Here is a 12,654-nt window from a genome sequence, read left to right as displayed (position 1 = left end):
TGCGTCATGGGGATGTATCGAGTAGCGATACATCCCCATTGCATTACCAGAAATCCATTTAGTCAGGCCTCTCGAGATGCCAATTTCACAATAGCATCATATTTTTCTGAAGGGCTGTAGATCGATGTCACCCTGCCTTCTTCTCAATTTTCAAGCAGGTTGACCAGCCATGCTTTTGTGTATTCTGTCTCTTTAACATTTATTAGGTGGTTAACTCCTGCTAGACTACTGCTAGCATTTAATTTAATGAAGAATTAAATGCCATGCGTTGAGATATGAAGGATCAGCAGAGCCTCCATGCCCTACCCGTTGGAGCCATGATGATGGTTAAATAACATTGACTGAATCACTGGTATCCATGTTAGCAGCCCACTTCAAAACAGCAGTAACTGTGGCCACGAGATATTTCAGTTTTACATTTTTAATAAATTTGCAAACATTTCTACATTATTGGATTTTTTATGTGAAGATAGGATGGATTGCTGTACATTCAGGACAAATAATATGAACTTTTTTGACATTAGCAAATAGCTACTATGAAACGAAGAGTGAAAAATTTTAAGGGGTCTGAATACTTTTTTACCCACTGTATATTAAATAAGAGGAGCCCAAGGATGGAACATTGGGGCACCCCAAATGTGACTGTTGTCTGCTCTGTTTAAAAGTCACCAACTGACAAAGAACTTTCTGTTCTTTAGGTAGGGGGGGGTTCGTGCGTTGTGAGCTAGCGCATGACTCAAACCTCGGCATCCGGTGTACGATTTTCAAAATAAAAGCTCCTCCATACTCAATACATAGAACGGACATATTTAATTATTTCTTGCGCGGCCCGGTACCAATTGGTCCACGGACCAGTACCGGTCCGCGGCCCGGTGGTTGGGGACCACTGCTCTAAGGGACAAGGGTGAACAGAAAATGGATGGATGGAGGAAAAGAGTATGCATTTGTGTGTCTGTATATGAGATTAGGTTAATCTCATATACCAACAGATTAGGTTAATCTCATATACAGATTGACTCAAACAGTATCCTTTCACTATATAGGTGTGTAGGGAGTTGCAACTATGTAAAAGAATCAATTTAATTTTATGTGCTCTTTATGCTTTTTAAGTGAAGCAGGATATGTTTGACTCAGAGAAAAATACTTTTGACCATTTTTTTTAGATTTTTAAATTAAATGAATTTTTAAAAAATGTCAATTTGACAACTTAATAGGAGGGTTAAACTCTGCTTTTTTTTTTTCTTTTTTTTTTTTTTTTTTATTATTTTCACCACAAATGCCTTTGTTCTGTTGTGCTTTATGCATTCAGGCCCAGGAAATCTTTTTGTCATTTTTTGTTTTAAAAGTTTGGTCTGATATTTTTCAGGTTTCAAATCTTTATTGCAGTCCCTTTCCGGAAGGTTCTGCCATAGAGAGCTGGTCGGAATCATGGGGCCCTCTGGAGCTGGGAAGACCACACTAATGAACATTCTGGCTGGTTACAGGTAAGAAGAAAAAGCACGATTTATCTTAATGTCTAATAGTTAGGTTTACCAAACATGCCCTTCACACAAGATTCTGTTGGAATGTAGCTTAATCACAACTTTGAAAAAAATGTTCTTTAGAAGGGCAGTCCGGATTTTGCCGTCATCTGTACTCACCAAATACATTTTTCCATGATAATGTCTGTTTCTCCTTCACTGTCATGTGGAGGAAAAATCTGTATGATAACAGATCAGGCTGAGACTCTGGCAAATGGCAAAGAGCAAAGCTTTATTTCGTCTGCAGACGGAGAACACACATAACAGCGAGCTGCACTGAGTTCTGATTTGGAGCTGCAAGCCCTCACAATATATAGAACTCATGTTATACAATGCAGTCATTCCAGTTTCAGTTGAACAATATACAAGCCACGTAACCACACTGGAGGGTAAATTAACTCTTTGGATGATAAACATCTTCTTGTTCAAGTATGTGAGTTTCCAAAAATTAGGTTTACTAATGGAACAATTTTGCATAACAAGAACAGTGTTAAAGCAGAATATCCAGAAGGTACACCAAATTCTTAAAACTCCGAGCTGGTGGTTTTCCATAGAGAAACTTCTTAAGACTCAAGGCTTATTCCATCACACTATATCTATCTAAACTATCAGCCTGCTGCTATTGCTAAAGGGAGAGGTCAACAGAAAAGCTTATCTAACTGGTTCTGCAGCCTCATACTCTAACAGATTGAACAAAACTAATGTGGTTAAATAAGTAAAAGAATTAAATAAATTTATTAAGAGACATAATAAACAATTTTTACTTTACAGTCATCAGTAATGCCACCACATACCTCATAATCATAACATGCAAAAATCACAGTCAGATAATAGCATAATTTTCTTGAATCAGGATTCAGTAAAACACTAGAAGATTACACCACATTTCAACACTTGTGACACCAGACATAACATGCATCAATTGTACTATATATTTTTATCATAGCCTTTTCTGAATCCAGGAATTTCTCTGTGTGCATTTTTTTATAGAGCGGTTTCTACCTCAACCAGCAGGTTTAGTATTCCTGTGGTGGAAAAAATTTATTTTCCATGACGAGTTGCATTTTCATTTGGTTGCTTGCAGTGTGAGAGAAAACCAGTGGCAAACTCACAAGTTTCCTCTTACTGCTGTGTGAAGAGGCCAGGCAGTTTTGTGTCACTGATTTCTTGATGTGAATTACACTGTTCAGTTTGTGCAACCTGTTGAGCTGGTGCATGTCATTCATACTGCTCAGAGAAAAAGGGACAAAGGGTCAAATCCTGGTAAACGGAAAACCCAGGGATCTGAAGACCTTCAGGAAAATGTCTTGCTACATCATGCAGGAGGATGTTCTGCTGCCACATCTCACCCCCAAGGAGGCCATGATGGTGAGCTGTAATGAAAGGTCTTAGTACCAGCTTTTGAAACAAAACCCTTTCCAATGAACATAGCTAGCTCTCTCCTCTCAAGCTGTTTTAAATGCAAGATAAGATGCATATTTTATTCATCACTGCAGGTTTCAGCAAATTTGAAGCTGGATGAAACCCTAGAAGTGAAAAAGGAGCTGGTGAGTGAAAGTATTGATATAAATTAGGGATGCACCCATCCACTTTTATCACTTGCCAATACCAATATCTGAGGTTTAGCATCAACCAATACTGAACAAGAGTGCTGAATTGACTTAAGTTCAGAAGTTTCTTTTTAAAATTGAGACATAAATGTACTGAATTACACATTCATCTGATAACTCTGAATCACTCTGAGTGCTGTAGTGTCACAAGTTTGGTCAAATATAGAAAAACCATACTATTTGAATTTGTTCAGTTAGTGCAATTAGGATTTATGTATGCTTTTTAAGTCAAGCAGGATAAGTTTAACTCAGAGAAAAATACTTTTGACCATTTTTTTTTAGATTTTTAAATTAAATTAATTTTCAAAAAATGTGTCAATTTGATATGGGTTAGGGTTAGTCAATCAATTCTCATATCTATAAGTGTCCTTTCTCCATTATCTTCAAAAATAACACACAGGTGGATGAGATTCTAACTGCTTTGGGACTCCTCGACTGTGCCCACACCCGCACTACTGCCCTCTCTGGCGGTCAGTGTAAACGTCTGGCTATCGCATTAGAACTGGTCAACAACCCTCCAGTCATGTTCTTCGACGAGCCCACAAGGTAAAATAATAATAATTAAAAAAAGTTATACACATTTATTGTGTAGAGCAGGTCGAGTGGTAGGAATTAAACGTTATTTTTTTATTGTCTCTAACATAGTTTAGCATTTTAAATAAAGTCTTAAAGGAGGGGGTAGTGGTATGTATAAATCAGCAAAGTCAAAGTTTAAGTTTTCTAACAAGCAATTCCTTGTGACAGTTGATTGTGCTATAAAATGTCTGTGTTTGGAAAGTACTATACCTTTAATAGCTGTGACTCTTGCAGCAGTATGAAACTGCAGAACAGCATTTCTGACCAATAATCTGTTTTATAAACATCTTATACGTGCTATGATGAGTAGCACGTATAATTCTAGCAGTTCTAGCACATTGTTAAATGTAAATGTTGAACATTTACATTGTAAATGTTTACATTGTTTAACAATGTAAATGCTAAACAACATTTATATTGTTAAATGGTGTTTAACAATGAAAACAACATTTACATTGTTAATGTAACAATATATGAATGTGGATAAACAAATAGTAATGAGACAATTACCCCATGTGAATTCAGTGGGAAATCCACTTTGTAAAAATTTTGATGCTGAGTGCTTTCATTGCTGTATCTTGAGCTATATTTAAAAAATAAGATAATGGAAAATCTTTGTTACAATTGGCTTATAACAAAAACTGCAGTCCATGCAGTGTCCATGCAGTTACAGTGCAAAAAAAGGAATATTTATTAACAAAAACTATGATGGATTGTGAATATCAATGTCAGTGGCATAATACAAATGCTTGGCTCTGTTGTTTGTGTACATATGGAAGTGTTGAAGTACAATAAAGAACTCAAATGTGCAAAAGGAGGGGAGGTGAAGCCTGACAGCAGAGCACCACAAGTGACAGAAGGCCAAGTGGACACCAAAGGCGACCCCGAAGGTGGAAACTGTCGAGTTTAAATGTTCTGTGGTCCAAATTAGCAGATCAGCCACATCCGTAAAGGAGAGGAGTTCAAAGGCAGACAATAAAACACCTGCAACCCAGGCCATAAGGCCCAGGACCTTCTTGAAATACTTTGACCAACATTTTATATTTGATTAAATACTCATCCTCCACTGCAAATAGAGAAGTGCCGATCTGAACAAAATTGTTGTTAATGTTAATTTAATATTTGGAAACATGCCCAACATGGACTGAACAATTTTGTTCACTTCCTCCACTTCCTTTTACTAAAACTACAGGCAAAATATACTTCTAAAACAGAGGAGAAAATTGAAATCATTCTTCACAACTTCTCCTTCTGCTCAAGCAGAGTTGCACAGGAAGGCAAAGGCCAGGCATTGTAATGGAGCCAGAGCGCCTGAGGTTGGGACAGAAACAAATGGTGTGAAGTAAACTCCAACACTGAAACACTTTGAAATAATGATACACCAGATGACTGCCCTAATGATATATACATTTTACTGGGTATTGCAGCTATAAACCTAAATAAAACGTAATCTGCTTGACCTACATAACCAAACATTTATTTAGCCAAATTTCTGTAAACTGACCTTCAATTTTTACCACTTGCATGTAGGTATGTGAGTAGATGATGGGACAAATCCATATCTTATACTTGATTTTGTCATGTTTCAGCCAGAGCTGCAGTGTGGTAGAACTGTTGATTTGAAAGAAGGTTCTGAGTTTAAATCCCAAGCTGGGCTCTTACCACATAGAGCTTCATATTCACGATATGCATGTGGGATTCCCTCTGGGTACTCCAGCTACCGCCAGAGGTCCTGAGATATGTCTGTTAGGTTAATTGGTTTCTCTACATTACTCAAAGTTGTGAATGTGTGTGAGAGAGCATGGTTGTTGGTCCTGTGTGTTTTTGTTTACTGCTTCTTACCCAATGATTGCTGAAGATAGGCACCAACCTCCAATACCACCCTCTAAGGAAAAGCAGGTTTAGATAATGGATGGATTCTTTAATATTGCATCTGTTATAATTAGGATAATCCCAAAATTAATCCTGCTGTTGTAACCTGTCCTTCTAAACTGCTTGTGGATTTGATATCTGTCCTTTCAGTGGTTTAGACAGTGTTTCCTGCTACCAAGTGGTGTCCTTAATGCACTCTCTGGCACTGGGAGGACGTACCATTATCTGCACCATTCACCAGCCTAGTGCCAAATTGTTTGAGATGTTTGACAAGGTGTGTATCTATCCCGTGATTTTGTGAGAAGCTAAGAGGCAACCACAACTTTACAAAACAAATTCTTTCCATATTTTTTTCTTGTTAGCATTAAACTGTCTTTCTTTCACAGCTTTACATCCTCAGTCAGGGTCAGTGCATCTACAAAGGCTCAGTACCATCCCTTATCCCCTACATGAAGACTATGGGTCTCTGCTGTCCTACCTATCACAACCCTGCTGACTTCAGTGAGGTCACATTTGTACCAACTACACCTTGGACCTTTTTCTATTTGATTCATTAACTTTATTTCTATCTTCATCTCTCCTGATACAGTCATTGAAGTGGCCTCAGGAGAATATGGGGAACTAAACCCTGTGCTCTTTGAGGCAGTTCAAGGTGGAATGTGCACCTTAGAACACAGGAAGAACCTTTGTGCAGCCAACAGCTCCATGGTAGGCAGCAGATACTCTCCTTCTGTAGCAGAAACAACTTTATTTACCAGATAGCAATGTAGTATACCATTTTGATTAGACTAGCCATGTTTCTGTTCTACTCCATGTCAGTCCTTTTCTTAGTTATTCTAGTTTGTGTTATGTCTAGTTTGGTTTTTTTGGATTCCTTTTTTGCTAGTTATCCAGTTTGTGTACTCTCCTTCATCTCCTGTGCCATTTTCTTTAACTCCTCAACCTGCCTTCTGCGCTCACACCTGCAACTCGTTTCTAATCAGCCATCTGTTTCCTGTTCACTAATCAAACTCCACAGTATATATATACAACTTCTTCTCAGTCACACCTTGATGATTCCTACTATTAATTCCCATTATTTGTTTCCTGTCCCTGTGTTTTTTGTTCTGCTCTGCTCTTAGATTTTTTTTTAGGCATGTTTGAGAAATCCTTTAATCTCCCATGGCATGACCATTCTACTGTGCAAAATGCCTGGGTGAACTTAACTCCATTTGTGACACGCTGCTCCTGAAACGAAGCTTTTCAATTTTCAAGCTTCTGCCTCACAGAGCAGCTCTCCTTGCAACTCCCCCACTCAGCTCCTACAGACTAGCCACCGGCAATAAGCAACATCTGCTGAGCTCATATGAGCAGGGGTTTTTAAAGAGACAGCAGCCAAATATCAAGGCATTAAATTACCAAATCAAATTCTTTTAAGTTATATTTGATATATACAAGATATTTATAACTGAAGATAACATATTTACTATTTCTCAAAACCTGGTGTGCAATAGGGCTAATCTTTAACAGCATTTTAACAGAATAATGTCATGAAACCAATCCATGTTGAAATCATGTTTGGTGTTTTCCAGAATGCTGGATACATTGAGAGCCATACCTTTGCTACAAGCACACTCACACAGTTCTGCATCCTCTTCAAGAGAACATTAATAACTATATGTCGAGATCAGGTATCTGTTAGTATTACTGCCTTACCACACGCAATAAAATTCAAAGTGCCTTGTGTGAAACAATATTTCTGTCATTGCTCTGTTCTCAGGTTTTGACCCACCTCAGACTGATCTCCCATATCACCATTGGTATAATAATAGGTCTACTCTATTTAAATATTGGCAATGATGCCAACAAGGTGTTTAACAACACTGGATTTCTCTTCTTCTCTATGCTGTTCTTAATGTTTGGAGCCCTCATGCCAACAGTGCTGACCTGTGAGTATTATTACAAGGTTGCAATACTCTTTAATTGCTGTCCATTAGCAGTAATCAATTAAGCTGTAGATAAGTGTGTGTGAAGTTGCAACGATCAACCCAACAGTTCCTCTGGAGATGTCTGTGTTCCTGCGTGAGCATCTTAACTACTGGTACAGCCTGAAGGCTTACTACCTGGCTAAAACCATGGCTGACATCCCATTCCAGGTGAGCTTGCAGGTGTGGTAGAGCTGAACTGGTTCACCACCAGTCTCACATTGTACACTGTAACTTCAACTGTACTTTAGTGTTAGATGATGGCATTAATTTACAGCTTTTGTATTTCATCTTGCAGTTTCTTCCCTTTATGCTCTCTTTATGTTAACAGCTTAACTGCTGCTGCTGGTCTAAGCTTGTTTTCCCATCACACTTGTACATTATTCCCAGTCAGAGTTTGGATAGAATCAAAATCTCTTTATTCATTCCAATATATATTTAATAGACTTTTAAACTAAAGTATCAAACTTTTATTTTTAAAAAAGAAGTTTTTTACATATTTGTTAAAACTTTCACTATATCATGACACTGTAATATGAGAAAGATAATGTGTGGAAAGACTGATCGCCTTCAGCTCCTCCCTATCTGAGCCACTATTGCCTTCTAAAGAATTGCACCACTTCTGACCAGAAACAACCAGAGGCAGGAGGAAGGTATCAGCGCTTCCAATCAACCTCATGAATGTGCTGCTCAATGTTTAAATTGCAGAGAAACAACTCACCATTACAGGAAAATTGTTCACTCAACATCACCCATGGCCATGCTAATTAGCCTTAGCATTCACAACAAGCTCTACTGACGGGTAGGACCTGTATTGTTGCAGAGAGCAGGGTGTGTAGGGTCGCGCACATTAACATGATTGACAGCCCTAAGACCCACCTCCTGGCTCTGATTGGTTGTTTGTAGTTAGCACTGAGAGAAGGCGGACGAGCTTCTCTCAGTGCTCTGAATTCTGAGACAGAATTCAGAGCAATTCTGTCTCATACTTTCACAACATAGTGACAGTTTCAACAACTATGTAAAAAATAAATTTTGTAAAAGTTACATGCTTCAGCTTTAAGGCTTAGGAATTTTATGCAGGATTGCTGGTGGACAAATGAGAGGAACAAAAACATACTTATGAAAAAATTGGAACACCCCTTAAACTATTTAGATATTCTCAATATATTTCCATTTATGTCAATTTCATCATTTTTTTTATGTATTCTCTGAAAAGGAAAGTCATTACAGTAAATCATGTAAACATGTAAACTGCTGGCTGGAATCATCTGATTTTAGTTTAATTAGTTCTAAACTATGACCAGAAAGCCAAAAAATAAATCTAATTTGTCATCAGTAAATGATTAAAGTAAGATGGTTTCTGCAGTAAAAGTTGGGACTGTATGAATTAAGTTAGAGGAAATAAGATATTTAGAAGGAAAATGTACTTCTTAAAACATGCTGAGATGTCTGTAGCTCATTCAGGCTGTAAAGCAGTGAAAGACAGACTTTCAGCAGATAATAGGAAGTCTGAACTTTGTCAAATAAACGGCATGTTGTATGACGGATCTGACAGAGGTCAAGGGAAAAGATGTTGTTGACCTTTATTGTACTGAGAATTAAAAACCACTCCGGACATATAGGCTAAAACAAAAATGTTTTGTGTACAGTATTTCTCTATTACACTTTTAAAATAGAAGTAAGACTCTGCTAAAATTAGTATGGGCAAGTCAAAACTTTATCAGAACCAGAAAATTTATATTTGCTTCAAAATTCTGATGGTTTGCTTAGAGAACTAGTTCTTATCTCTACTAAACCTTCAAACTGCCATGAAGGTTTACTTACAACATTGAAAAACTGGCCCAAAAAATAAAAGATTCCAATAATGGGTTTCACTGACCTTTGTCTTTGGTAAGAGATAGATGTTAAAATTCCAGGAGTGGTGACATCATGTGATAAGATGTTGCTGAAGCTCAAGGGAACTGCTCAATCAGAACATAAAGAAGTGAAGCTGATGACGAATAAAGATATCTTCTAACCAGTTTTAGGCTTCATCTTTGTTGTAGATGATCTGCCCCATCATGTACTGCAGTATTGTGTACTGGATGACAGAGCAGCCTCCTGAGGCTAGCCGTTACCTGCTCTTCATAGCTCTGTCCATCTGCACTGCCCTAGTGGCCCAGTCCTTAGGCCTGCTGGTTGGGGCAGCTTCCACATCTCTTCAGGTGCCATGAGTTTCAATTCTCAGGAACATGTAAGACCTCTTTGCTCACCGTGTGCCTAGATAACACTTGGTGTCCTCTGAACGGTTCCACAGGTAGCTACATTTATTGGACCGGTTACAGCGATACCAGTGCTGCTTTTCTCTGGGTTCTTTGTGAACTTCAACACTATCCCTAATTACCTGCAGTGGAGCTCCTATGTGTCCTATGTCAGGTGTGTAAATCTGCGCAATATTCACAGTCATCATGACTACACATGCGCTGATAAGAAAATTTGAGCCAATAAATATATTGCATATTAATATTGCTGTCATGGTAACTGATAACTAATATTTGTTGATATTATATACTATATATAGTTCTCTGCTCTTTCAACACCTTGAAAAATCAACCACACCACTGACTTCCCCACTGTCTCTCTACTTCAGTTATACTCCCATAATCCTTTGCTGCATCACTCTCACTGTCACATGACCAAACAAAAACCACATGAACGACCTGCACCCATCCAGGAACAAACTGGAAATAAATATTGGTTGTAAATATTGACCCAGTTTTATTGATCGGACTGTTACCGATGTTAGTGCCAATATATTGTGTATCTTCAGTAAGATCCAAAGTTTAATTTCACATAGACATTGGTAACCACACTGTAAGGCAGAAGTGTTTACCTCCATGTTGTTTGCAGTCGTTCTATTTCTTGTTACTTAGTACTATAGAATGGAAGTGGGCATGTTCTCAGTAGGTCCTCCAAAATTCACCCATGTATATGATTGAGTACAACCTCATCACTAGTGACACTGAAAGCTATTCAACTGAGACTTTTCTGAACACCAGATGTAACTTCAATGTATCCATCTGCAAACATTTGCTTTGACACAGATGCTCTTGAATAAAGATTTAAATCAATCAATCAATCAATCAAACTTTATTTGTATAGCACATTTCAGCAGCAAGGCATTTCAAAGTGCTTTACATCAAATCAAACACAAAATACAATGCAACATAGAATCAACAATAAAAACACAACATCAATAAATTTGCAATTGATTACGTTTCGAATACAACTCTAAACAAGTGGGTTTTTAGTTGAGATTTAAAGGAAGTCAGTGTTTCAGCTGTTTTACAGTTTTCTGGAAGTTTGTTCCAGATTTTTGGTGCATAGATGCTAAATGCCGCTTCTCCTCGTTTGGTTCTGGTTCTGGGGATGCAGACAGCCCACTTAGGCATTTTCAGATTATAAACAGAATTACCTGAGGTTTTAACTAGTTCCTAGCCAGTACCAGAATAACGGTATCTAGTAATCAGCTAAATGTTTTGCAGTAGCCCATGATAGCTGGACTGATCATGTTTCAATGAACATGATCAAGGTATTTAGAATGAATAGCAGAACTAAAGTTAGTACCAGTGGCTACCTAGCAGCACTACTACTGTGAGTTAATGATAAACTGATCACCTATTAAGGTGGTTGTTGTGCCTGGAACAAATAGATGAACTACAAGATGGCAGATCAGGTAGAGCACTACTGTGCAAGATAACTTCTCTACTTATTCTTGTTTTACTTCACATGGTGCAAAGCACGAGCTGAAAATGTTAATCTCTTTTGAGATCTACTCTTCATTGATGTATGACAGCTGTGCCAAGTTAAACTAGGAACTGTTAGTTGGCATGAAAGATCCTATCTGAAGCTCAACTAATACCTCCTAAGAAAATACCCATAGTGATAAATTGCAAGACCTTAAGATAAAATTAAACTGAATCACAGCAAAAGATGCTGAACTAAAGTTCCAAACTCTTTCAACTCTTGTGTATAGCGTTAATGCTAAACTATGTTGCATTAATTCTTTGTAACAAGTCTGGAGGATGTGTTTCTAAACTGGTAGAAACTTGCTTTGCTTTCATGGGTAAAAGATACGGCAACCTTCCTTTGTCTCGTGTTTGTCATTTTTATATTTATACTCTGAAGAAGCAACATGTCGAAGGGTTCACCTCTGGTTCTGTTGTCCAAGTGTGTTTGGCATTGGAATTGTCTGGTTTGAAAGGGAATATTGTGAATTTACTGGACTATAAGTCACTACAGAATCTAAGTCGCATCAGTCAAACAACGCATCATGAGGAGGAGGAAACATGTATGACCTCGTCAGATGTGATCTGGTGACACGTTATGTTCAGTTACTTGCTTTTTAACATACTCACATGGGATCAGCAACCTCCAGATTTCTTACCTCTCTCTCAAGAAGACAGAGAAAAGAGACAGTAGAGATTAATTAAAATTGTTTGGTATGTGTGCATTCTTTTGCTCACTTCCTGAACAAAAAGCATTACATGCCATGAGAACAGCAAACTTTTTTTGTAGTGTAAATCCTTCATTTCTGTCTCCTTCCCACAGATACAGCTTTGAAGGGGTGCTTCTGTCCATCTATGGGATGAACCGCTCAGAGCTGGAGTGTCCTGGGAAGGTGTGTAGGTTCCAACAGCCTGAAGAGGTTCTGCAGCTGTTGAACGTGGAAGATGCTGAGCTCTACATTGATTTCATTGTCCTGGGTATCTTCTTTATAGTTCTTCGACTGACCACTTACCTTGTCCTATGCTACAAGGTCAAGTCTGAGAGATAGATTTTTCTATCCTTTTCAATAGTCTTATTCTTGTGCACAGAGTATGAGATGTCATTATAAACCTGGGAAGTTTGCCAACTCAGTTTTCTCTGCTGCTAAAAAGACAGAACACAAACCCTCTTCTGGCAAGCAACAACTGGAGTGACAATTCAGAGAGGCCATCAAATGAATTGGCTTTCTCTGATTTACCTCATTTAAACTGTTGAATCCACAAAGATACATCAACAGTCAGACTGAGCCACTTTCCCCAGCACAGTTCCTCAGGGCCACAGTCCTGGGTTAGATGTGCCACAGGT

At 38.1% G+C, this 12,654-nt stretch overlaps 1 protein-coding gene across 1 annotated transcript; it reads left to right on the top strand.

Annotated features, from left to right (window-relative positions):
• Positions 1–1,366: 1,366 nt before the first annotated feature.
• Positions 1,367–12,358, top strand: LOC122832102 (ATP-binding cassette sub-family G member 4-like; the record flags this gene model as incomplete). The annotated part of the gene is made up of 13 exons (XM_044118511.1): positions 1,367–1,484; positions 2,756–2,888; positions 3,017–3,067; positions 3,531–3,676; positions 5,729–5,852; positions 5,965–6,079; positions 6,168–6,286; positions 7,150–7,248; positions 7,338–7,506; positions 7,613–7,713; positions 9,588–9,746; positions 9,839–9,957; positions 12,133–12,358. Coding segments are annotated over 13 exons (1,679 nt in total), but the record flags the coding sequence as incomplete, so codon positions are not given.
• Between the last annotated feature and the right edge of the window lie 296 nt (positions 12,359–12,654).

This window comes from Gambusia affinis, linkage group LG06, assembly GCF_019740435.1.
Source record: "Gambusia affinis linkage group LG06, SWU_Gaff_1.0, whole genome shotgun sequence".
NCBI classification, from domain to species: Eukaryota; Metazoa; Chordata; class Actinopteri; order Cyprinodontiformes; family Poeciliidae; genus Gambusia; species Gambusia affinis.
Note: the sequence above shows the minus strand (reverse complement) of the source record. Positions and strands in the feature narration are given on the sequence as shown.